The sequence below is a fragment of the Lacerta agilis genome, chromosome 8 (genome assembly GCF_009819535.1).
Source record: "Lacerta agilis isolate rLacAgi1 chromosome 8, rLacAgi1.pri, whole genome shotgun sequence".
NCBI lineage: Eukaryota > Metazoa > Chordata > Lepidosauria > Squamata > Lacertidae > Lacerta > Lacerta agilis.
In genome coordinates, this window is record NC_046319.1 from 71,435,402 (window position 1) to 71,460,643 (window position 25,242).

A 25,242-nucleotide genomic window follows, 5' to 3' on the forward strand; every position below is an offset into this window, starting at 1 on the left:
GGATTGCAGCCTCCTATGATCCAATGGGCATCTTTGCAAGTGCAAGACTGAAGCATGTTTTTATTGGTAATCAGTGCCTATTGGTGCTTTATAAAACAGTTGTCTGAATTCTGCTTGTCTGGCTACTTGGTCATGAGTAGGAAGAATATGCTCTGCAGGAACTCAGAGGTACTCTCTCCTCTCTTGTTGCTTCGTGCCTCCAGATCCTGGACAGAACTTCTTAGGGTGCTGCTGGTGGGGTGTAATAGAGATTTTGAGCTTCAGAGCACCGCGTCGGCTTAAAAGACAACGACGGGAAACTTGCCTCGATTAGGGCAGCATTTCAGCTCTCAAGCACCTAAAGCCTTCCTCAGGAACAGCGTGCCTCTGAGCATGGGCAGAGCTCTTTCATCCTTCGCCGCGGCAGCCACCCGCTTATTCGTTAGTGTTGGGACAGTTTCGAGGTCAGAATTGCGCTTCTCATGCAGCGTCGAGAGCCAGCCGGTTCCTCTTACGGGTGAGTAAATGGAGGAGGAGGAGAGAGAGAGAGATCACAAACCTTTACCGAGTTTCCACGTGCTTGAGCCCCAGCGAACCACACCTCCCCACTCTACAGGAACCCAAGAAGCTGCCTTCTACCGAGTCAAGCCGTTGCCCACACGGACTGGCAGCGGCTCTCCAAGCTTGCACGAGGCAGGGGACATCCCCAGACCCGCTGGGCGATGCCCGGGGCCGGGGTGGGGGGGCACTGAAGGCGGCATCTTCTGCGGGCAAGGCAGGCGCGTTTTCGCTGCGCTACGGCCCTTCGTCGCGCCTTCCTTGCGCTGCTTCGGCGCTCAGGTTCCCTCCCTCCCGCCTTCCCCCCACCGTTGTTCCCTCCCCGGGGAGCCCCCGCCCTGCCCTGCCCTGCCCCGTGACGAAGCACCAGAGACCGGCCCGCCGGCGACTTGCCCAGTTCCTCCGCCGCTCTCTGGGGCTGCCTCCACTCTCCACCCTCTTCCTTTCCCGGATCGCTGCCTCCGGCTCCGCGCGCTTGGAGAACTTCGCCGCGCGCTCTTTCTCCTTCTGGTCTCCTTCCTTCCATTTTATTTTATTTATTTTTTTAAACCCCCGCTCTTCACTTTCTCTTTCTTCTCCGGACCTTCCAGCTCGCCTTCCTTCTCGTTCTCGCTTTCCCCACGCGTCGCTCGTGCTTTGTTTTCTTTTTTGTTTCTTCCACCCTCTTCCTTTCCTGGCTACCCCGGAGCGCCAGCAGGTGCCACCGCCCCATAATACCCCTACCGCCCCCCCCTCTTTCGCTCTGGCTGCCTGTTGGCTGCTCAAGAGGCAGGGATGGGGGGCTGCCCAGGGGGTCTTCAGCCCCTGCCTCCCAACTCCGGCGGCCAAGCGCTCGTCCGTCCCCGGCTGCGCGCAAGAGATGCAGAGCAAGGAAGACCCGGCGGAGACCACGGTGCTGCCCATCCCTGGAGAGCCCGGCGACAACCTGCGGCGCCTCCGAGGCAGGAAAGTTTTGCTGGGGGAAGAGAAGAAGCTGGCCGGGTGGGCGCTGGGCATAGCCCTGCTCGGCATCATCCTGATGATTTTGCACACCGAACTGGCTTGGTTTGGACGCTGTCAGGTAAGTCACCTTTACGCTCGACTCTTAACAGCCCTCACCAACCAAATGTTCTCTGTCCGGATGTTTTGGGCTGATGGGGATTGTGGTCCAAAACATCTGAAAGGCACCAGGGTTAGCAAAGGCCTCCTGTATTCTAATAGCAGGTGTTTGCCCCAGATCCGTTTCCATTTGGGGGGACTTTTTAAAGTTTTGCCTCATGCAGAGAAGATACAGAAGGAGTGCAATTTGGGGTTAGGAAGAAACTTCTCTTAAAATCGGGTCAGCTGGGGGAGCTTCATGGTCTTTGCTCTCTCTATACATCAGGGATGGTGTCTGTGGTGTCACAACAGATGTTATGGGACTCCAGTCAAGCATGTCTAATGGTCAGGGAGGGTGGGAACTCTCCATCCCTGATGTGACACCCAAGAGCCTCCTGCTGCTGCTGCTGCTGCTTTTCTACCCGATGAAGAATTCTGTGGAATTCAAAAGCTGGCACGCACTCTCATCAACCACAAGTCCCTCCGTTGACATGCACAACCTATAATTGGAGAGTCCACTGACTGCTTGGTCTTGGATGGGCTTGGTGGGAAGAGTCTTTTTAAAAACCCAACTCTGCAATAAAGTGACTTTGATCTAAGGTAGCCTGCGAAGGGATTGGCCACACTGTGAGTTCTTTGGGAGAAGGGCAAGATTGAAAACATGACGTTTCCTTGCCCATACCCCTTTGCATCTGCACCAAACCCTCAAAATAGGTATAAAAAGGAAATGGAGGCAATTTGCCATTTCCTAAACCAAAGTTAAGGACGTTGTGAGCTGGGAAGGCATCCTTCTATATTTTCTTTTTCCGTTCCCCAGTGCAATATCGCATTGCAACAAAACAATAGCCTCAGAACAATAAACATGTGTAGCTTTCAATCCTGACCCTGCCTGTTCCTCAAGAGCGCCCTGCCACCCCCCACCCCCAGTGATAAAAGCGGGAGTTAGTTAACATACAGGTGAAATTAGTCCTATTAAATTAACCTGCAGGACTCATTGCCACCCAGTGTTGGGATGGCCACCAGCACACATGGTGGCTTCAAGAACTGCTTCAGTGAAAGTGGTGGTGGAGGCATGTCGGTGGCTATTAATTCTTATAATTAAAAGTCAGATGGTTGGTGTCAGAGAGATTGGCATTTTGGACCACAAGATGCTAAACATTGAGGACTGTGGGTGAATATCACTGCTGTGAAACACCCCCAAGGCTCCTGATGATCTGCTCTTGCTATGTTTCAGGGCTGGGGAACCTGATGTCTTCCAGATGTTAGAATCACAGAGTTGTAGAGTTGGAAGGGGTCCCCGAGGGTCATCTAGTCCAACCCCCTGCCATGCAGGAATCCTGCACACATCTGTCCCACTGAACTCCAGCTCCCATCATCTCAGACAACTGGCAGTGCTGGCTGGGGTTTGTGTGATGTATGTTGTGGTCCAACAACACCTAGGGGGTCCCTGGGTTCTCTATCTCCTCCCTTAAGACCTTCTCAAAGTAGGTGCCTGCCTGGATTATGCCTTGGTAAGCGGGAAGGTGAGGCAGCGGCCTCTGGTGGTGGATTTGCAGCTCTGTGAAAGGTTGAGGGAGCTGAAAGCAGGTGGACCCAATCTGCAGGGCATCGTTCACAGAAGTTTTTAAAAAAACACCTCGATTTCTTAGAAGTCCTTTTGCAGGAGTGCCATTGAAATGAATGAGAACTGAGGGGCAAAGTAGAGATGATGCGGGGAATTTATTAACAGCATCTTGCATTTATTTAAAAAATGCTTATAACAGCCACAGGTGTTAATGAGGACCATGTGTGTGCATGCATGGGCTTAACCCTTTCACTCCATGCCAGTTTCCCAATTAAATCAACTCCCCTGTTATCTAGCCCAGCTGTTTTGCTAGTACCTCTGTGCTTCCTGCCTTGGGGCAAATAGAAGATTGGTGCAGAATTTAACCAGAAAAATAGTGAAATCACCCATCTCTCAGTCCTCCCCCTCACAAGTCCTGCAGCTTTTCTTAGCATTTGCAAAAGAGAAAGAAAGAGAGATCTTGTTTAGAGATTTCCTCCATCACTTCTGGATTGGTCCCAGAATGAGCAGCCATTCATTCTGATGCAACTCATGCAAAAGAACATCCCAGCAGCTTCCTTCCTTCTCCTGTTTAATTTGTGTGTCTCAGCCAGGAAGGGATTGCACTTGGATTGCACCTGCCTCAAAATAATAATAATAATAATAATAATAAATTTTTATTTATACCCCACCCTTCCCAGCCAAAAACCGGGCTCAGGGCGGCTAACACTAATTAAAATAAAATCGAAAATTCTTTCTAGTAGCACCTTAGAGACCAACTGAGTTTGTTCCTGGTATGAGCTTTCGTGTGCATGCACACTTCTTCAGATACCAAAACAAAATCGAAAATTCTTTCTAGTAGCACCTTAGAGACCAACTGAGTTTGTTCCTGGTATGAGCTTTCGTGTGCATGCACACTTCTTCAGATACCAAAACAAAATCGAAAATTCTTTCTAGTAGCACCTTAGAGACCAACTGAGTTTGTTCCTGGTATGAGCTTTCGTGTGCATGCACACTTCTTCAGATACGAAAGAAGTTTGTTTTGACTATGGCAGACCAACACGGCTACCCACCTGTAACTAATTAAAATCACAGCAAAAACATAAAAACAATCAATTTAAAATACAGATTAAAATTCAAAATTCAAAATTCAAAATTAAAACTGCAGTCTCATTTTCAAATAGCCCACCAATAAAAGAATGAAGCATAACTATCAAACAGAAACCAACCCAAAGGCCAGGTGGAACAGCTCCGTCTTGCAGGCCCTGCAGAAAGATGCCAAATCCCGCAGGGCCCTGGTCTCTTGTGATAGACTGTTCCACCAAGTCGGTGCCAATACTGAGAAAGCCCTGGCCCTAGTTGAGGCCAATCTAGCATCTTGTGTTCCCATTGTGGCTAACCTGTGATATCTGCCACTGTGCACTCGATATATGAGGACACTTCTGCGTCCTCCAAACCGTGGCTATTTTGGGGATGGGGTTCTATGGGTGTGACTTACCTTTGTTACAGCGGGCTGTGTGTTACAGCTGCAGAAAAGCCAGAGGTTTCTGAGCACCCAAAACACATCTCTTCACTCCGATGAGCAAGAGGCGTCCCAGTTTGAGGATGCATTCCAGCCAAGCAAAAGAGCACAGAACAGGCCCAGCGAGGACACTGGCTTGGAGAGGTGGGGTGTCCAGAGGGCAGATTGATAAGCTTGGAGCGCCACCTTTGACTTCACGGGAGGAGGTGAACTGGAGGTTCCCCACCCCAGATCTCCCTGATTAGGGAAGCAGAAAGAAAAAAGACCCTTGGGAAAAGAAGACCCTCCATATTCACTGATTTGCATACCTCTGTGTTGGAGAAGGAAAGAGTCCACTGTTTGTGTCCACAGACAAGTCCATGTGTGTCTGCAGTAACATTTTTTTAAGGACACCTCTACATCTTACCAGAATACAAAAAAATGATGGTGCTTTAAACAGGGAGATGTAGTAGAAGGGAGAGCCAGCATGGTGTAGTGGTTAGAGTGTTGAACTAGGACCTGGGAGACCAGGGTTCAAATCACAGAATCATAGAATTGTAGGGTCGGAAGGGATCATGAGGGACATCTGGTTCAACCCCCTGCAATGCAGGAATTGTTCGCCCCATGTGGGTCTCAAACCCATGACCCTGAGATTAGGAGCCTCATGCTCTACCAATTGAGCTGTCCTAGCAATGCCCACTGGATGACCTTGGGCCAGTCATAGCCTCTCAGGCTAACCTACATCACAGAGTTGTTGCAATGATGGAATGGGGAGCAAGAGAACCATGTGCAACTTGAGCAACTTGGAGTTATAAATAAAAATAAATTTTAAAATTTATGTTTATATCCCATCTTTTCTCCAAGGAGCTCAAGGTGGTGTTGACACTTGTCCCCCTCCCCACAACAACCCTGTGTGGTGGGTTAGGCTGAGAGGTAGTAACTGGCCCCAAGGTCACCCAGTGGGATTCGTGGCTGAGTGGGGATTTGAACCCTGGTCTCCCAGGTTCTAGATCCGACACTCTAATCATTATGCCACACTGGCTCAGACTGGCTATACCAAAAACCAAGAGAACAGAGTTTCTCCTTGGGTACGGTAAGTTGTGCTGGTGGATCTAGGTGTGGAGCTTGCAAACCGTCCTCATCACACTGCGTAGCACAGCTCTCTGGTCTGAGTCATCTTGGCTCTGACTTCATCGAACTCTTCCCTTGCCCTGCAGGCAGCTCTTGACTGTAGATTCCCCCCCCCCCATAACAAAAGGGCTGTAAGCTTTCTTCACAAGTGAGACTTAACAAAATCGAAAATTCTTTCTAGTAGCACCTTAGAGACCAACTGAGTTTGTTTCTGGTATGAGCTTTCGTGTGCATGCACACGAAAGCTCATACCAGGAACAAACTCAGTTGGTCTCTAAGGTGCTACTAGAAAGAATTTTCGATTTTGTTTTGACTATGGCAGACCAACACGGCTACCCACCTGTAAGTGAGACTTAGTTGGTGTTTGTATTCCTCCACATTTGTAATGCAAATGAAAAGTCTACATTGGCTAGAGCCTGCCTCATCTGCTTGTCTGCTTCAGGAAGCCAAAGGCAGCCAGACAGTGATGGCTGTTGATAATAGGCCACTGACTTGAAGCGCTCAGTTTATGTAGTTTAGGAAGTTCTGTGTGTGCTGGAAAACAAGACTTCTGAAATAAGAAAGAGATTGTGAAACTGGAAGAAAACGACGCGGTGTGTCTTTGCAGGACATTAGCAATGCTTTTTATTGGAATATTCCAACATTGTGCCTGCCAGCTGATTTGGGGATGAGAGCTGTGGTCCAAGACAGCTGGGGGTATCAAGGTTGCCAAAGGCCAGAATAATGTTGTTGTTGGCATCATGGGCATAGCCAAGGGGGGCACTGTCCCCCCAATCAATAAAAATCAGTACAAATCTGAGGTCCCCCCACCCCAAAACAAAAGCCTGCCTCCCTCACAAAAATCCCGGCTATACCCATGGTTGGCACCCATCTTTCTCAAAAGACAATGGAGTGTGCCTCTGGGGGGGTGAAGTCAAACTGCTGCGACTCGTCCCACAAAACCAGCAGCCAAACATAGAATCTAATCTCCTCTTAAGCTGCATGGGAAGCTACGTTACAGCAAGTCAGACCACTGGTACGTCAAGCTCAGTATTGTCTACACCTCTTCAGGATTTGAGACAGGGAACCTCCCCTGCCCTGCCTGGAGATTTCATGGCCCTTCTGCATGCCAAGCATGCTCTGCCACTCTACCTATGGCCTTCCAGCTGTTGACAAGCTCCCACTCTCACTCCACTCCCCAGGCAGCACAGCCAGTGGTCAGGGATGATGGGAGTTGTGGGGGGAGGGGTTACAGTTGCCCCATTCCTGCATTAAAGTTTAAATGTACTGAGCTGTTCCAGCAGAGCAGCTTGGAGGCTGAGTTTCAAATAAGAATACAGGAAGAATCCTATGGGATCAGGCCAATGGCCCACCTAGTCCAGCATCCTGTTCCCATAAAAACCCACAAGCCTGAGCACGAGCACCTTCCCCACCTGCGATTCTCAGAGATTGGCATTCAGAGGGCATCCTCCACTCAACTCTCAAAGCCAAAACAAACAGGAGGCACAGAAACTGAAAAGAATACAAAAAGGTTCTCAAAAGCACCTACAATTAAAAGTTTATCATAGCTCAGCATGTTTCAGAACCAAAGTTCCTTCAACTGGAGACTTTCCGAAGCAGTTTGCACAAATGCTGCTGACTCTCTGGCGCCATGGGGGAAAACAGGAAACAAGTGGGGTTTGGGTTTCTGTAATTTTGCACCTGTCTTTTCAGAGTTCCTCTTTGCACAACCTGTTTAGATGGGCCTAGACCAGCCATGCTCTCCAAAGTCTTAATCCCACCCCCTTTCGTGCACTATAGGGCAGGGCTTCCCAAACCATGGCCTGTGGACCGCTGGTGGTCCACGAACTTCATTTTGGTGGTCCAGGGCAAGGCTGTGAAGAAGAACATTTACCCTTTGAATTCTGCAAAATTCTGCAGAATTCGAACTGTAATGCAATGAAGTGCAATACTGTATAAGAAAGGAAGGGATCAATCAAAACGCAATTAAAAATCATTATAAGTGCTACAGCAGGCACACAGAAATCACCAAGAGCCAGTGTGGTGTAGTGGTTAGAGGGTCAGACTACGGCCAGGGAGGCCAGGGTTCAAATCCCCTGCTTCTGTGCTGCTAACACAGCAAAAACAACGCAGGAGGCAGCAGTTACAAGTTACCGGTCTCTGCAGCCACAGCAGACGCTGTGATTCGCCAAAGGTTTGACTTCACCCCTGGAGTGTACTCCATTGTCTCTCGAGACAGATGGATGTCAACAACAATTCAAAGCACATTCAATACAACTTAAAGCACACAACTTCCCCCAAGGAATTTGGGGGACTCTAGTTCCCCCCTCATATAGCTCCAATGCCCAGCACCCACAACAAACCACAGTTCCCGTGATTCTTGGAGGAATCCCAAGAATGTGTTTTAAACGAGCATTGAATGTGCTTTAATTGTATGGTGTGGATCATTGCTAAGCATGATCTCCCACCCCGTAAAAATGTCTCCCATACCTTATCCCAGAGAAGCAGGAAACAGAAAGTCCTTGCTCTGGCTTGTCTCCTCCACCCCCTCCCTTGAGATTTATTGCATTTTGCTCCTGCAGCAATTAGAGACCTGCAGGGTGGAAGGACGTTGGGGACATCAAGACCACGGAAAAGGGAAGGGAATGTGCTTATTCAGGGGTGGGGTGCAGGGCTGAATGGACAAGTCCCAGCATAGCGGGGCAATGGCATGCTGAAGTGAAAGATTTGTATCGGTTGCATAACACAAAAGGTGCTGGGGTTAAAGCCCACAATTGATTGTGTACGTGTTTGTTGGCCAGCCTAAGTGATCCATTTGGTAAGAGAAAGTAGCTGAGACAGATTGTGAGTCTTGCTTATCTGACCCTTCTGAGTCATCAGCGGTTGGATTGTCCATAAACATTCTGTGACATCATCAGTCGCCAGCATTCCATAACTGGTCCTTTCTCTTCAGCTCCTAGAATGCCTGTAAACATTCTGTGACATCACCAAAGCTGAGGCAGTGACAGGGTTTGCAGGTGGCTGGGCAGTAGCTTGCATCTATAAAGTGCTTCTTAAACCTATAAAGTGTTTGAAGGAGACTTCCTGTGGAGCAGTCATTCCCAGTGTGTAAGATGGGTCTTTGTAGGGTGATTAGCTACTTCCTCCTTGATCCCCTTCCAGAATGTGCCAGGAATTCAATCGCTGAGCTTTCCTTTGTAAATGCCAAACAGTGTTGCCATCTTTTACAGGATGTGTGTGTGTGTGTGTGTGTGTGTGTGTGTGTGTGTGTGTGCCTGCCAGCCTGAGAGGGTTGCATTGGTAAGAGAGGTATGACAAGCAGAAATACAACAGGAGCAGTGTTACCTGGAGATATGGTAATTGGGGAAAGACCTGCTGAATTTCGGCTTGTCATACAAATGTTTTTTAAGAGTACAGCAGTTCTGACTAGAGAGGGGGAGGAAGTAGCAACACTAGTGAGAACAATAAATGACCTGCTTTTTCCAACGTTCTTTTTTACCTCAATTTGTGTGGTGGTGGGGAGAATATTAATTTCTTCTACTTACCCATAGGTTAAGGGCAGGAGACCATGCAAATCACTGTGGGGGGGGGGGATAAAAAAGCAGGTGTTGTGTCTTATAAGGAATGAAGAACCAAACCCTTAACATGCATGGAAGAACTGACAAGCCAGGGGGTGCTGAATTATTCCCCGCTACCCTGATCCTCCCCTGAAAATCAGCCCTGCAACTGCTTAAAATCCACCTGCTGAACTGAGCTCCAAAAGGAGTGTGAGCTCAATGGGGAGTGGGATGGGTTAAGCACCTATTCCTCTCCCACATCAAATGATGGCATTGCAAGAGACGGCTGCAATGGGCAAACCAAAATATGTTGCTGGGATCAACAGCAATTCATGGTAATGATTCACAACTGCGTGGTTCTGCAAAATCTGCAAGATACCTTAGTATATGTTTAGAGGTAGACCTATATCCCAGTTGTTTAACAACAGCAGCAACAAAAACACTCCACCCTCCTGGTAGATTAACCGGGAGTAGCTTTCTGCGAGTTTCGTTCAGTCTTTGGTACTCAAAATGAATTCCTGAGCTCATATTTATTTCTACATGTAAGTCTGTGATACCAGACTCTGGTTGGTGGATCTGAGCAGCGGCAGGCCTTGGGACTCAAATTTAAGTGGTATGCTAGGTGACACCAAAATTCAGCGCCCCCTGCCTCTTGCACTCCATTCTAAATAATAGTTGTGGCACTTCCAAGGCTGCACATCCAGGGCAACCAAACTGGTTGCTCTCCCCTAAATCTGCTTCTGATCTCAGGGTTTTGGCAAAACTCCTCCACAAAATCATTGCCGCAAGTTTGAAGCCTGTCCACCCCCCACCAGCTCTGTAGCACAGATCCTATTGTGACATTTGTGGGGCAATGGAGGAACTCCACAGTCTCTCAAGTATGCGGAATATACAGGAAGGGCCCTACCAATCAGTGTGGACAATACTGAGCCAGATGGACCAATAGCTTGCCTTCATATAAGGCCGCTTCTCTGTTGAATGGCTTGCTGAGAAGGACTGGGGTTCTGCAGAACAGGATTCTATAAAGCGAGTGTGGGAAAGAGCTTGTTGACCTTGAAAATTCCAGCTTTGTTAAAAAAAATTAAAAATAAGTATGGCAGTTAGTCCAAAAGTTCTGGCTTCTACGCAAAGAGGTATGGCAAATTGCCCAGAGATCAAAAACCTGCTTGGGCTGCTTTGCTTTGTCTTCAAGTCGATGCAGCAAGAAGACCTCTAGACCTACCGGTACCTTATAGGGCTGATGAGAAGACTTCTGAGAGAGTGTTCTAAAATTGCCCGGTTTTCAATTTTTAAAAACACTGTTATTTGGTCTCAATCAGAACGAGAGCCAGATGTGAAGCTGCTGTTCCATGGTAAACCTGGACCCTGCGTGTCCTGAGCTGTGTGCCCAGTGCTGTACAGATGCAAAATGTGATTCTGTGCCTCTCCTGGGACAGATTTCACATTGCAGACTAGATACAACTGGAGTAGAGCATATGCTCTCTTTGTGTTGGGTTTATAGCTTCTCTCCCCCCAATTTTGATGGGAAACCTTGCACAGACCCGGAGAGGACTGAGGAAGCATCTTGTGCCCACACTTCCTTGTGTTTGGGACAGCGTGTGACAGAAAGCTGCCTTTTGTTTCAGAGTCTGAGGATGATTGCACCAAGTGCACAAGCTCTTGGAGCTTGGTGCTGGACCCAGGAGTCCTGGCATGCAGCCCCCCTGCCCTCTACCTCCCCACCCACTGGGAAGGGGAAATATTTTCCCTTGCTACAGCCTGAGGTCTCTTTGCTTTTGCCCTGCTATGTGACGGCAGCTCCGTCTCCGAAGGGCACAGAGTTCACCTGGAAGATGAAGAGCCCTTCCTGAACCTCCATCTGCAAACAGACCTTGGATCCGTTCTGGGTCCCCTCTGTGACTGCTCCCTGATTGGGAACACGTCGGAGAAGCTGGCTGAAAGAAACAAGGAGGGAAACACCAGGCAAAGGGCTCTGTCTGGGCTGCAGAGGAAAGGGAGCTGTTGTTGTTGTTGTTGTTGTTGTTGTTGTTGTTGTTGTGTGTGTGTGTGTTTTGGGGGGAGGAGGCGGGGGGATGCCATTTCAGTAATTGTGCTCCAATTTGAATATTGCACTCTGATTCAAAAAGGAGTAACATGATTAGAGCTGCCTTCTGTGAGCTATAGTGACCCCCCCCCCCCCGTTGCCCTCATCACTTGCTGGTACTGAGACTGAAAATAAATCTGATTCCTGCCAGCTCAGGCATTTGAATATTTGGGCTCCTTCAGAGCCTGTTCTTAAACATCAGCTAAAAAGAAATGCACATTGGTGTCTTTCAGAGGCAGGACCATGTAGCTGGTGACCCTGCTCGGCCAAATGTGACCCACCAGTCATGTATGGAAGCAGCTGGTGCTTGACACCTTCCCCATTTTTGCAGTGACAGGCAAGCCAGGGAATCGTTCTTCAATCTCACAAAAGCCACCTTACATGTCTGGTAGCCTGCATTCAGCTTGGTGGGTCAAAATTTGCTGACCCATCAGGATTAAGCAGATTTCAATCTTACTTCTGCTCTGTTTTTAAAACCTTCCTATAACAGATTAGCAAGTGATCCGCCTTGAACTATTTGGCCAGGAACACCAGTTTCCACTTAAAACAAACCTTGATTCTTGCAGAGTTCTTGATTAACAGCTGAGCTCTTGCAAACAGCTCTGGGTTTTGCTCCAGTAGGTCAGTTCCTGCATAGCTTACAACCCAGCTCTTGTCAGGAACTTTGCTTTGACCTCCCTGCTTGACTCTGAAACCATGCTTCTGACTGGAGGTTTGTAATCCAGTTTCATGTGGCATCCTCAGAGGCCTGAGTTCAAGTCTTCACTCAGCTACAGGAGCTGGGAGGAAGGCCCATGGCTGGATTGCCACTTTAGCCTTAGCTTCCCAGCTGTTTGACATGTGGTGGTAGGATTCTGGACTGTACCACTTTAGGGGTGTGAGCATAGTTTTCCATGTCCCCTCACAAAGTAATAAATTAGTAAAAAAAAATATGGGGGTAACACAGCTTTCTTCCTGATGTTCTAGTTTTCTGCAGGCAAGGAGTTGTATTTTCGTTGTTGTTGAATGCCAGAATATCCAGAAGTATGACCCAAACACACCTGCATTCTGAAGTGGTACAATCCGGAATCCTGCCCCCCTCGTTCTCTTGAATGTGTTGCAAGGGTGGGAGTTTTCCACTTTTCCTTAACAGAGCAAAGGTGGGTGCTTATTTTTCCAACATAAACAGATTTTTAAAAAAAAAATGTTTTGCAAACTGGGATCTGAATGGACATGCAGAGGAGCCAAGCAGAGGCATGCAGCACTGGGATTTACTGAGCAACTTGTCCCTACCCTCACAGAGTTGACCTTTCTTATCTGGTAAAAAAGGTAATTCTGCCTTAGGCAAAGGAGCAAAAAACATTTTCATAGCACTTTAGTGGAAATGGGCTGGAATGAAATCAAAGCTGGAGGTGAAAGATGAAATCAGGAAAGGAACTAATGTTGACTCTTTGGCATGTGGAGCTGTGTAACAGGCAGGTGCTGAGGGGTGTTTTCCCCCATTGGCACCCAAGGGTGACCATAGGAAATAAGTTTTTGGGAACAGGCAGAGAAAAGGCAAAGCTGGGGCAATGTCACAAGAGGAGGGTGTGTGTGTGTGTTCTGCAATGCCTGGGACAGGAGAGCATTGAGGAGATGAACGAAGACCATAAAAGATGGCAAGAGTAATGTTTGGTTCACCTGCAGCTATTGCAGAGCCACCGGCATTTCCAAAGAGAAAAACAAGGAGGCTTGAGAATTTGGAACATCTGTCCCATCACAGATGTGAACCTGTGATGGTGGACTCCAGTTCCAACCAGCCCCAGCTAACATGGGAAATGGTCAGGAGTGATGGGGTTGTAGACCAGCAACATATCAAGTACCACACACACACACACACACACCGATTTAGTTTCACACCCATAATCACTGCCGGAGCCCTTTCCTGTCTGCACACACTCCACCAAATTGTGGTAATTTGCGTAACCTTTCCCGTGTCAGCTTCTAGTGAAGGGTGTGTGAGCTGACTGGCGATAACCATTTCCGAATAATGTTTAAAGAAACATTTTCATCTTACAGTGGATTTTATTGTAATCATCAAAATAACAAGGGCAGCTCAAACGCATTCAGGCTGGGCACAAGTTACTATTTACTCTGGCCCCAGTGCGCTCCCGCTGTTGGGGTTTGAAGCTAAGTACACAGGAAGTTTGTCACGATCCGTATGTATCCTGTAGTTTCTTGAGAAACGGTCCTCTTCGGTGTGCTTCTCCTCAAACTGATTAGGAAATGGAAGTGGCTGTTTCAGCTGCATGTTTCTGGACGCTGTTGAGCATGCCCAGATGATAGCTTCGGTGAATTGGGGTTCCGTAATGTGCAACAGGTGAAGACAGCAACAGAAGGATGCAACTAGAGATGCAGAGGTGCACAGAAAGGACCTCACTGAGTCGCCTCAGTGACATTTAGGCACACAGAGCAGGAAGTGGCACTCTAGAATTTTTGCATATGCTCTACAGTCAGGACAGGTGGTCCTGCAACAAAATGTTGCAGTGTGGAGTGCTACAGCTGAGGATGCTGGCTGCTCATAGGATGAAGGAAATCAGAGTAGACCTAATTTTTCAACTAGTGCGTGCACTTCAGATTACTGGAGTGGGGCTAAGTACAAAACATACATTTAAAGCACATCCCCTCTCCTCCTGGGAAGACTCCTGGGAGCTGTAGTTTGTTTGTTATGGGTGCTGGGAATTGCAGCTCTGGGAGGGGTAAACTACTGTTTCTGAGGTTCTTTGGAAGGTGGATGTACTTTAAAGGTGTGTTTTGTACACAGTCCCAGTTAACCATCTTGAAAGAAGATAAAAGAATTTCCTTGCAGGACCAGCACAAAGGTCCGTCTGGCCCTCAGCCTTTGGATGTTCACAGGCTGAATATTAGGCAACATTCCTTTCCCCTATTTATCTCATGACTGGTAAGAATGGAACCTGCAACAAAGTGCTGCAGCATGGAATGCTTATGTTCAGGATTCTAGCCAGTCAGCCATACTGTTTATCAGGATATTATTCTGTTGGAAACTTCACAGAGTGGCTGGGGCAACCCAGTCAGGTGGGTGGAGTACAAACTAATAATAATAAAAACTAATAATTAATAATTCTCCTCCTCACTGATACTTGCTTTTTTACAAGCAGAGTTTTTTGTCCAGGGGTGGGAGAGAGGCAAATAAACCAAACGTAATGTGAAAAGGGGGGAAAAAACTAGTTTTGGAAGAGTTCCCTGGGAAAAGAGATTGAAACTACTCTGTGAATTGTAGCTCTGGGGAAGGAACAGGGGTCTCCTAACAACTCAGGAGTTCTTGCACAACAGACCTGCTTCTCCGAAAGATGGGTTGTTTCTTGATAAAGAACTCATTCACACTTTCGCTTGATCCGTATTTTGATCTAATTATGCACTGATTAATTCCCCCGGATCTGACAGATTTTTATTTGTTTGTTTGTATGTTTGTTTAGCAGCTGTGCCTTGCAAAAATCTAATCTTACCAGTTGAATCAAGGCTTGGTTAAGCAAAATCTCTCTTGGGATTTTCCAAACATCTGATAAGATCCGATTCAGCAGCTAAGGTTGGGTAAGAATCCCGGGAGCTGTGGTTTGTCCAGAGTGCTGGGAATTGTAGCTCTGTAGGATAAACTACACTTCCCAGCATTCTCTGTGGGGAGGGGAATGTGCTTTAAATGCATGGTGCGTATCCAGCCCCCATTAGCCCGAAAGGTTAGAATTGTCCCATTGGATCAGCACAAAGATAATAAAAGTCCACCCATTGATCATAGAACTGTAGAGATGTAGCCCAACACATCGTCTCCCATCCAATTTGAAACAATACGAGACCCTGCTTAGCTTTGTAAATGTGCTAGCAGTTTTTAGCACTGCACCACAAAGAGGACTAAAATCTGTCTGGTCTTCAGCCTTTGGAGGATTCACAAGCAAGAGGCACACAGAGGAACAAGTGGCACGCTGCCCTTTTGAATTTCTTGCATTCGTGCATTTTTCAAGGCTACCTGCAACAATATGTTGCAGTGTGGAGAGTTTGCAGCTTCAGATTCCAGCCAGCTGGTAGCATGTAGGACAAAAGAAATTGGCAAGAAGAGCTTGCTGGATTAGGCTAGTGACCCATCTAGTTCTGCATCCTGCACTGTCCTGAATCTTCCAACAGATTAACTAGCACACAAACCAGATTACTTGATTTGGGCAGCATACGCACCATACATTTTAAGGCAGCCCCACCTGGGAACTGTAGCACCATGAAGTAAATTACTGTTCCCATGATTCTTTGGAGGTGGGGGAAATGGGCTTTAAAGTTGTGCTGTGTACGTAGGCCCAGTTCAGAGGAAGGTTCACCACCTCAGCGAGAGAACAAGGCTGCGTCGTCTTGGCTTTTCTCTTTTCCCTTCTTTATTTCCTTATCCTACCATTCCTGGCACGGGCAAGCCCCTTCTCCCAGCTCATGGAGCAAGTCCAACTTCCTTCTCTTGTCCGATTGTTCAGGACACAATTGCTGCCTTCACGGCAGGGGCTGTGGAGCTGGAGGGGGCGGGGTGGCAGCATTGGGACTGGTGACAGGATAAATATTAATCCAGATGGGCCAGGTGACATGTGTTCTCACGGAGAAGCAGCCACCAGCAGTGGGAACTGCCCAGGGCAAGGATGGAGAGGAGCCAAGAGACTCCAGGAGTTCCTTCTCAGCGCTGGGAGGAGAGTACGGGATAGTGGTTAGGGATGGCAGGAGTGCAGACGTTACAAAAGGGGAGAAAACACACACGCAAAACCTTGCAAGTGCAATGACTGGAATTCAATGGAAAGGAGAGCCAAGTTGTAAATGTTAAGCTTTTAATCCAAACTCTGGAAGGGATTTGAGGCCTAGTGGATGCTGCCAAGCCGCAAAAGTTGTTATTTCCGCTCCTGGTCCCTTTATTCCACCTCACCCTCGAGCTGTGGCAAGTTAATTTAATTTGCCATCTTTATGGTGAGCGACTCTGTGCCCTTAATGGAGCGGTAGCTGATGTATTTGCTCTGCAGAGGTAGTGGACTGCAATTCCTAGGATCTGGTGCCATTGGCTATGCAGACTGGGGCTGATGGGAGCTGTAGTTTATTTGTTTATTTATCACCCACTTTTCACCTTAGGTTCCTAGGGCAGGTTGCAACATTAAAAGACAATATTCAAAACAGTTTAAAACAACACAAAAAGTAAATAAAAAAATTACACACCTGGCAGGCACCATGATGGCTTTCCCTTGCCTTAATAGTAGTTGAGGGCTGCCAGCTTGAATGGTTTGAAAAGAGGACTGGAAAAATTTGTGGAGGCTATCTATGGCTACCTGCTGAGCAAAAATGTACCTGTTGCATTTCTGCTCAGCATGGGGTTGTTTATCTGTCCACAAACAGGTGGATGTCTTCCTGCTTCTCCAAGGATACTGGGGCAGAGACTTTGGTCCAGCATGCCTGAGGGATACTCAGTCCACACCCTGGACCGGCTGTTACTGCTACTAGTGAAGCAGTTCCTGTTGCAGAATTTGCAAGGCAAGGATGAAAAGCTGGTGTTGATCTGTAACATTTTTCCCCACCTGAGAAGTGAAGTAAATGAGCTTCTGTGCCCTGGAGCAAAATGTGGAAATGTTGAAAAGGGGTTATTCTTGGTGCAAGGGCCTCCACTCCCCCATTGGCAAATGGCTTTGCAGAAACAAACCAAAGAAGGAACCCATGAGGGCCACATGCCCTCACGGGTGACCTTCTGGGGGCCACCTGCTAAATGGAGGGCGGGGCCGCAGACAAAATGGGTGGATCACAAGCATGGCTCTTACCTTTGCACAGTAAAAGTTGCAGATTTCTGCATGTGACCCCAACCTCTCTCTAACCTCCATTCTGGCGACAAGAGGAATTATCACAGTTCAAAGACACATTCCAGTCAGGCAAAGGCACTTGAGGAGGAAGCAGAGCAGGGCTGTCCAAGGACAAAGCTAGGAAGATCCCCTGGAGTAAAAAAAAGTCACATTCACACCCAAAGAATCCTGGGAAATGTAGTTTGTTAAAGGTGCTGAGCATTGTTGGGAGAAACCCCCAATTCCCCTCACAGAATTTAAGATTTTTAGAGCGCTTTAACAACCAATCCCTTTTCACAGGGGACTCTGGGAATCGTAGCACCTCCCAGAACCCATATGGAACTACAGCTCCCAGAATTCTTTAGGGAAAGCCATGATTGAAAGTGGTATCATAGTTCTTTAAATATATGATGTGAATGTGGCCAAAGTCAGGGTATATTTTGACTTTAAAAAAGAGACTCATGATGAGGAGGCAGCATTGGTTACTCAACTCTCTCCTCTGCCCCCTCCTGCACTGCTGTTGCCTCTATCTGTCTGTCTTGGCTGTCCTTTGAGGCCTGCCTGCTTATATATCCTGTGAGTGCCTCCCCTCTAAGGCACCTTCCCTATTGTAATAATATTTGCCCAGGGTGTCTCCCGTCCTGCCTTGGCTGTCCTTTAGTGGCCAGAAGTGCTCCCCCCCCCCTTTTTGTAGCCCAGCTCTGGAAACGCCACCAAGGCAAATGTTTTTCCCCAGGACAAAGACCCCTTACCTTTCCAAGCTTTTATCACTTTTGAGGGAAAGACTGGGGTGCAGGGCTGGAATGTCTTAATCTGGGGTGTTGCTAGGTTCTAAAAGAACTCAGCTGGACACAGGCTGACAACACAAAACTGGAACTTAAGAGCACCCCAAAGTATAGGGGTCCTAGAGAACGTAAGAAAACACAAACACACAAAAATCCCTGCAGTGGCCCACCTAGTTCAGCATCCTGTTCTCAACGAGGCCAGTCAGATTACAGATTCAAGCAGGAGCCAAGTGCCACAGCATTCTCCCCTCCTGCGGTTTCCAGCAAGTAGCATTCAGAAGCATTACTGCCTCCAGTCATAACCATCAGGGCTGCTAAGCCCCAGTCCCGCTTTTTAGAAGTACCGTACAACTTTAGATAGCTGTGCTTCCTTACTTCTTACATTCCAGGGCCTGTGGAACTCCCCGCCACTGTAATTAAAGAGTTCCTCAAGGCGACCCTTTTCTGCTGCTGCATATTTCCTTTTAAGTAAGCCACTTGACTGATGGTTTGGCATGAGCCTGACACCAACAAGGGGGATGGAGCGAGCTATTAACTGTGATCACTTATGGAAAGGAAACGGCGTTCATAAGGGAATGTTGATCTTTACCATGATGGAACACAGGAACCTGACTTATACGGAGTCCAGATTATAGGGTCCATCTACCTCAGGACTGTCTGCACTCACTGGCAGAGGCTCCCTGGGTTTCTTTAGACAAGGGTCTCTCCCAGTCTTACTGGGGATTGAATCTGGTACTTCCTTCATAAAAGGCAAATGCTCTACTGCTGAGCTATTGCCCTTACAGAAAACACGCTCACACTCATTTATATATATTGACGCCTTGGCTGAGATTAAGGTGATATGTGGCTGAGTTTTCACCAGCCCTGCACTTTGCAGTATGCCCAGCTGCCCGAAAAGAAAGTTGTTTCTTTCTTAATTGAAATTTTTTTAAAAAGTAGCAGGGGACACCGTGGCTCAGTGGCAGAGCATCTGCCCTGCAATGCAAAAGGTCGCGGGTTCAAAACCCTGCATCTCCAAGTATGGCTGGGGGGGAAACCTGCCCACAGAACTGCTGCCTGTACATGAGTGGTTCCACAGGGTAAACCAACTGGAATTAGTGAATGTGACCATCAGGTCCATTGCTTTCAGTATGTTTGCTCTAAATAAAACTTAGCCGAATGCCACCCAGCGTAAACAAGGCTGAGCAAGCTAGACCGATGACTCTGCCTTCAGCAGTTTCAAAGGGGCAAGACACCTGAGGTCTGCAACAAAAGACCCCTTCTTGGCTCAGTGAGCCAACCCTCCAATCCATAAGGGATGTATGCAATGCCCTTTAGACTTGGAAAGGAGAGAGTGCCACGTTACTCTTTTCCACTGGCACATTTATTTCTGCATCCCAGTTCTGTGCCTAATTTCCAAATGCATGTAAATAGGATGTGTGTGTGTGTGTGTGTGTGTGTGTGTAGGTAGGTAGGTAGGTAGGAGTAAGCCTGTCTGGAAACACCTGGTTCAGGTGGTAGCTGGTTGCCCGGGTGAAGGCTGTTGCCTCCAACAAAACCCACAATGATGCAATTGTTTTATTAGCACACGGAGATTGGTCACACACCCCTCATCTGTTGCCCCACGCAGCAGGGTTTTAACTCCTCCTGTTCCATGAGAAACAAGTAGAACCACCTCTTCGAGGGCTGCAAAGAGCTGACAGTTTTGGAATAAAATGGTAACACACTTGCAAACTTTAATAATAATATTGTTTATACCCCACCCATCTGGGTGGGTTTCCCCAGCTACTCTGGGCGGCTTACAGAATATATAGAACGTAACAAAGCATCAAACATTAAAAACTTCCCTAAACAGGGCTGCCTTCAGATGTCTTCTATAAGTTGCATAGTTCTTTATCTCCTTGGCATCTGAAGGGAGGGTGTTCCACAGGGAGGGCGCCACTACCAAGAAGGCCCTCTGCAGCACGGTTCAGGGCAAAGAATGACATACATCACCGTACTGGCAGCATGGCAAAACTTCACATGATGCTGTTTGGCCAACCCACCTATCCACCAACTTGCCCTTACGGACAGCGGGAGACATTTGATTCAGTATTCGTCTGAAGGCAAACCAACCCAAGTTGTGCTTTCAGAAAACAGTAACCCGAAATGGAAACGCAGACATCGTTCAAAATTCATACTTCTCTGAGTTTTGCAATTCATTCATTTATTTTAGTTATTAAATTTCTTAAAACCCCCCCCCCCCCTTTATCCAAGGCTCACGGGGTGGTTTATAATTTAGAAACACGAAGATACATAATGTAGTAACAAATGAAACGATAACCCACCCCTGCATTTTAAAAGACCATAGATTGTTTAATTGGCCAAAGGCCTCAGAAAAGAGAGGAATATTTTTGCCTGGCACCTAACACTGGTGCCAGGTGAGCCTCCCTGGGGAGAGCATTCGACAAATGGGGAGCCACCACAGAAAACACCTGTTTTTGTGTTGACACCCTCTGGACTGCTTGCAGAGAAGGCATTATGAAGAAGGGACTCAAAGGATGATCATAGGGTCTGGGTTGGTTCAGTTTTCCAGACAAATTGTACAAAAATGCATATGCTACTAGGGTTGTTGTTGTTGTTGTTGTTCAGTCGTTCAGTCGTGTCCGACTCTTCGTGACCCCATGGACCAGAGTACGCCAGGCACGCCTATCCTTCACTGCCTCTCGCAGTTTGGCCAAACTCATGTTAGTAGCTTCAAGAACACTGTCCAACCATCTCAGCGTGCAAAAAAAAAAAATTGACATCAGGCAAACACCTTCACTTTACTCTTTTTGGTGCCTGCTAAAAATTGGAGTTTTTTTGTTTAATGAAATGTTTAGACAAGCCTACCCAGAGATATAGAATGTTGACATGTGTTTTAATTAGGTTCTTAGCTTATTGTTGATTTTACTTTTTAATTTTTTTAAAAAAAATACAGTCAAACCTTGGTTGTTGAACGCAATCTGTTCCAGAAGCCTGTTTGGCTTCTGAAATGTTTGACAACTGAGGCACGGCGTTGGACATTTGGCTTCCGAAAAACGTTCAAAAACCGGAACAATTACTTCTGGGTTTTTGGTGTTTAGGAGCCAAAACATTCCAAAACGGAGGCGTTTGGAAACCAAGGTTTGACTGTAGTTGTTTTTAACTGTTTTTGCAAACCACTTCGATCCTATTTTTTAAAAAAAATTAATTACCAGTTAGTGCACTAAGCTGATGTTTCTAGCTGCCATGTAACCTTCTGACAGTTTGACCTCACCCCCAAAGACGCAGTCCTCCATTGCCTTCCGAGACAGACGGATGCCAAACAAATACTAGCTGCTGTTTCCATTCCCCACAGTTCCTTGGAGCAAGGCCCCATCAAGGGCATTGTGGGAAATCAAAATGGCTATTCCCAGCTCTCCCGACAATATTCAGAGCACCAGGCCATGTGTGTGTGTGTGTGTGTGTGTGTGTGTGTGTAAATGACATCTGTGGTTGTGCCCTGTTGGGATGTTGGACCCCTGGCAGATGCCCAAGGCCCACAAAGAAACTGGAAGCCAGTGCAGGCTTTTCAGTGGAGCCAAAATGTGGCAATCATTGCAGTGATTCCCACCTCCTTCCCAGTTAATAACCTTTCTGTTAACTCTGTGAACAATTACTTCCTTTTGTTTGGCCTGAGCTTTCTGCCAGCCAGGTTCCCCTGAGGTGCTATTGAGCTGTAAATGCTGGCAGCCAATTATTGAATGCCATCCTAGACTTTCCTGCAGGTTGGTGTAGCCTAGGAGCTGTAGGAGAAGGAACTGCAAATCAGGAAGTACTCACTTTGGATGTTATCTGTGGGATGAGGTCCCTAGGTGGTCTCAGGCAATCTGCTCCTTCTTGCCCCTCCCCCCTGCCTCCATCCCATCTGCATTATGGAGGGTGATAATAATGACCTACCTTGCAGGGTTGTTAGGAGGGCTAAAGCTGTATCATGCATTGTATGTGGAGTGCTTGGAAATTTGCAAGCATTAAGCCGTATTATTTATATCATTGCTGTTCTAACAGATATGCTTACGAATGAACAAAGGTATGAGCCACATCCAATGTTTGTCATACTCGGAGTTAGACCTATTGAAATTAATGGGCATGGTTAATTTATATAAGCAGTGCTTTTTTCTTAAAAAAAAAAAAGTTTAGGGGTACTCATTTTGACTCAAGAAAATCATTTTATAGTTCAAATTGGGAAAAATAAATACAGTAAAGATTCACAAAATGTTTAGGGGTATGCATACCCCTGTGTTCCTGTTAAGTAGTGGGTGGACACAGCAGACAACACAGTGATTTCCAAGCAGCTCTTGTTTATTCTCAGGCTGGAACAGAAGTGAGCTGAACAGTAACAACTTTCTGTAGTTACCCAATCCCTGAACATCACTTTTCAATCCCTCATTTGCATGTGCGGACCTGAGTGAAAACTGCAGCAGAATGAACTATATACACACACCCCTAGTGGCCTAGGGTGAGAACTTCAATACATAACAGTTCCCCCAGAAAAAAGCACTGTATGTAAGTATAAGTATAAAGGGGCCAACTGGAAAAAGTTGAGGGGTTTTTGTTGTTGTTGTTGTTTTGGCTAAACATCAAGTGGGATTTACAGCACGATCCAATGCATGTCTACTCAAAAGTAAGCCCAATTGAATTAAATGGGACTTATGCCCCAGGAACTGTCATGATCACAGCCATGGGCATAGCCAGGATTTATTGGGGGGCAGGTTTTAGGTTAGGGGGGCAGAACCAAGTTACCTGTGATACAAATGGTCAGTTAAGCATTTTTATTTATTTACTTGTTGGGGGGGGGGATCTGCCATACCCATGATCATAGCCTTAGTTTCCTATAGTTGTGCTGTCTGCTTTGTTGGTTGTTGTTGTTGTTGTTGGTTGTTTGTGTGTGTTTGTGTGTGTACACACATGTGACTGTATTATGTACCGTTTTATGACCTTTTAAAAATGTATTTTGTTGTAGATCAAGACCAGTGGAAGGTTAGGGTCTGTTGTAAATAACAAACAACATAAAAGCATAGAATGGCTACGGAACAAGCATCTTCAGCTTTGTTTACTATTATTACTGTTATTTAATATGGATCATAGAATTGCAGAGTTGGAAGAGAAGACATATTGAGGAGGCTGCAGTTCTGGGCCAAACAGTGGAAGGGGAGAGGTTTTGCCTAACCCATGGGTAGGCAACCTAAGGCCTGGGGGCCAGATCCGACCCAATTGCCTTCTAAATCCAGCTCACGGACGGTCCGGGAATCAGCGTGTTTTTACATGAGTAGAATGTGTCCTTTTATTTAAAATGCATCTCTGGGTTATTTGTGGGGCATAGGAATTCGTTCATTCCCCCCCCCCCAAAAAATATAGTCCAGCCCCCCACAAGGTCTGAGGGACAGTGGGCCAGCCCCCTGCTGAAAAAGTTTGCTGATCCCTGGCCTAACCCTTTTCTCCCTTAACTACTTTTCTGATTAAAAGTCACTTCCCTCTACCCAAAGCTTGGAGGGAAGAGCTAGGTAAAGGTAAAGGGACCCCTGACCATTAGGTCCAGTTGTGGCTGACTCTGGGGTTGCAGCGCTCATCTCGCATTACTGGCCGAGGAAGCTGGCGTACAACTTCCGGGTCATGTGGCCAGCATGACAAAGCCGCTTCTGGCGAACCAGAGCAGTGCACAGAAATGCCGTTTACCTTCTCGCCACAGCGTTACCTATTTATCTACTTGCACTTTCAGGGCCGTCTCGTCCATTGGGGCTGGTGGCGAGGCGCAGCGCGTCGCACCAGGGCGCTGAGCCCCCAGGGGCGCCCCCGCGAGCCCGCTGGCATACCGGGCGCCCCCTCCCCAATCCGACCCCACGGGCGGGTGGGCGCTCGCACGCTCGTGTGCCAGCGGCACAGCTGCTGCCGCCCATGCTGCTCCCCGGCAGGCTGCGAGCCGGCCGCCCAGCCCCATCTTCAAGCGCAGTGACCGGGGGGGGAGCCGCGTGGCCCCGCCGGCGGCCTACCCCCGCCCCCTTTACCCTGGCAAGGTGAACGCAGCCAGGCAAGGAGGAGCTCCCCTCTCCCCTATGGCCCGTCTGCCCAGGAGATGCAGAGCGGCGCAGGAGGCACCGGGCAGGTCCGCTTCAGTGACGAATGGCTGGGTTGCCGTCGGGATCCCTCTGCTTGGAGCTGCTCATCGCCGCAGTCAACGGGTCTCGGCATAGCTCGGTTGCAGCAGGCGCGATGGCTGGGGCGCTGCTGCTGCTCCCTCCTTTCCCGACGGGTGAAGCCATAAACCCTCAGGCTGCGGCGCTGGGTGGGAGAGGCTCAGGATCCCATCTCTCCCACCCACCTTTCCTCTCACTGCGTGCGCGCAGGGAAGAAAGCCACCCTCCCGCCCTCCGTTCTTCCCTCTATCTAAATGCAGGCAGCAGGGAAGGGGGCAGGCCTTTTGTGTTGCGAGGTAAAAAGTGGGAGGCGGAGGGGAGAAAGAAAGCCGCCGCCCCTTGCAACCCTCCAGCGCCATGCCCCTCATCCCCCGCTCACCCCCCCTCCCGAGGGGCACAAGCGCGAGAGGGAGGCGGCAGAGAGGCGGTACGCCGGGGGCGCCGTTGCACCATGCCGGCCGATCTCCTTAAGACGGCCCTGTGCACTTTGATGTGCTTTCGAACTGCTAGGTTGGCAGGAATGGACTGAGCAACGGGGGCTCACCCCCGTCATGCAGATTCAAACCGCAGAGCTTCTGATCAGCAAGCCCTAGGCTCTGTGGTTTAACCCACAGCGCCACCTGCGTCCCTCAAAGCTCTTTTTCGCAGTTAAGTGGAAAACAAAGCAAGTCCATTGTGACACTGTTGCAACAGAGCACACACAGTGTGTCATTTGGTCCTAAGACCAAGGTAAATAACTTGTTTATTTATTTCACAAAAGTTATTTAACACTTGATTGTGAAAAACAACAGCAGCAACCTCTGAGTGGTTTACAAAAAGAATGAAACAATGCAACAGTTAAAAGCGTCAATTTAAAACCAATATGAACCTAGCTAGACCCTGTGATCATCATTTGAGGCCCTTCTTTTTGTTCCTCCTCCATGAGAGGTCCACAGGGTGGCAACACAAGAACGGGGCCTTTTCCGCAGTGGCTCCCCGTTTGTGAAATGTTCTCCCCAGGGGGGCACATCTGGTGCCTTCATTGCATACATTCATAGGCACCAGGCGAAAACGTTCCTCTTCAACCAGGCCTTGGCTG

General features: G+C 47.9%; 1 protein-coding gene across 1 annotated transcript in view; it reads left to right on the forward strand.

The window, feature by feature from the left end:
* Window positions 1-906: 906 nt before the first annotated feature.
* The window catches only part of KCNN4 (potassium calcium-activated channel subfamily N member 4), a 47,248-nt gene continuing 22,912 nt past the window's right edge, over window positions 907-25,242 (forward strand). Inside the window, exon 1 of the mRNA XM_033158211.1 lies at window positions 907-1,597. Within this exon, the coding sequence (XP_033014102.1) occupies window positions 1,397-1,597 (201 nt within the window). The 5' untranslated portion in view covers window positions 907-1,396. The remainder of the gene's footprint in view (window positions 1,598-25,242) is intronic.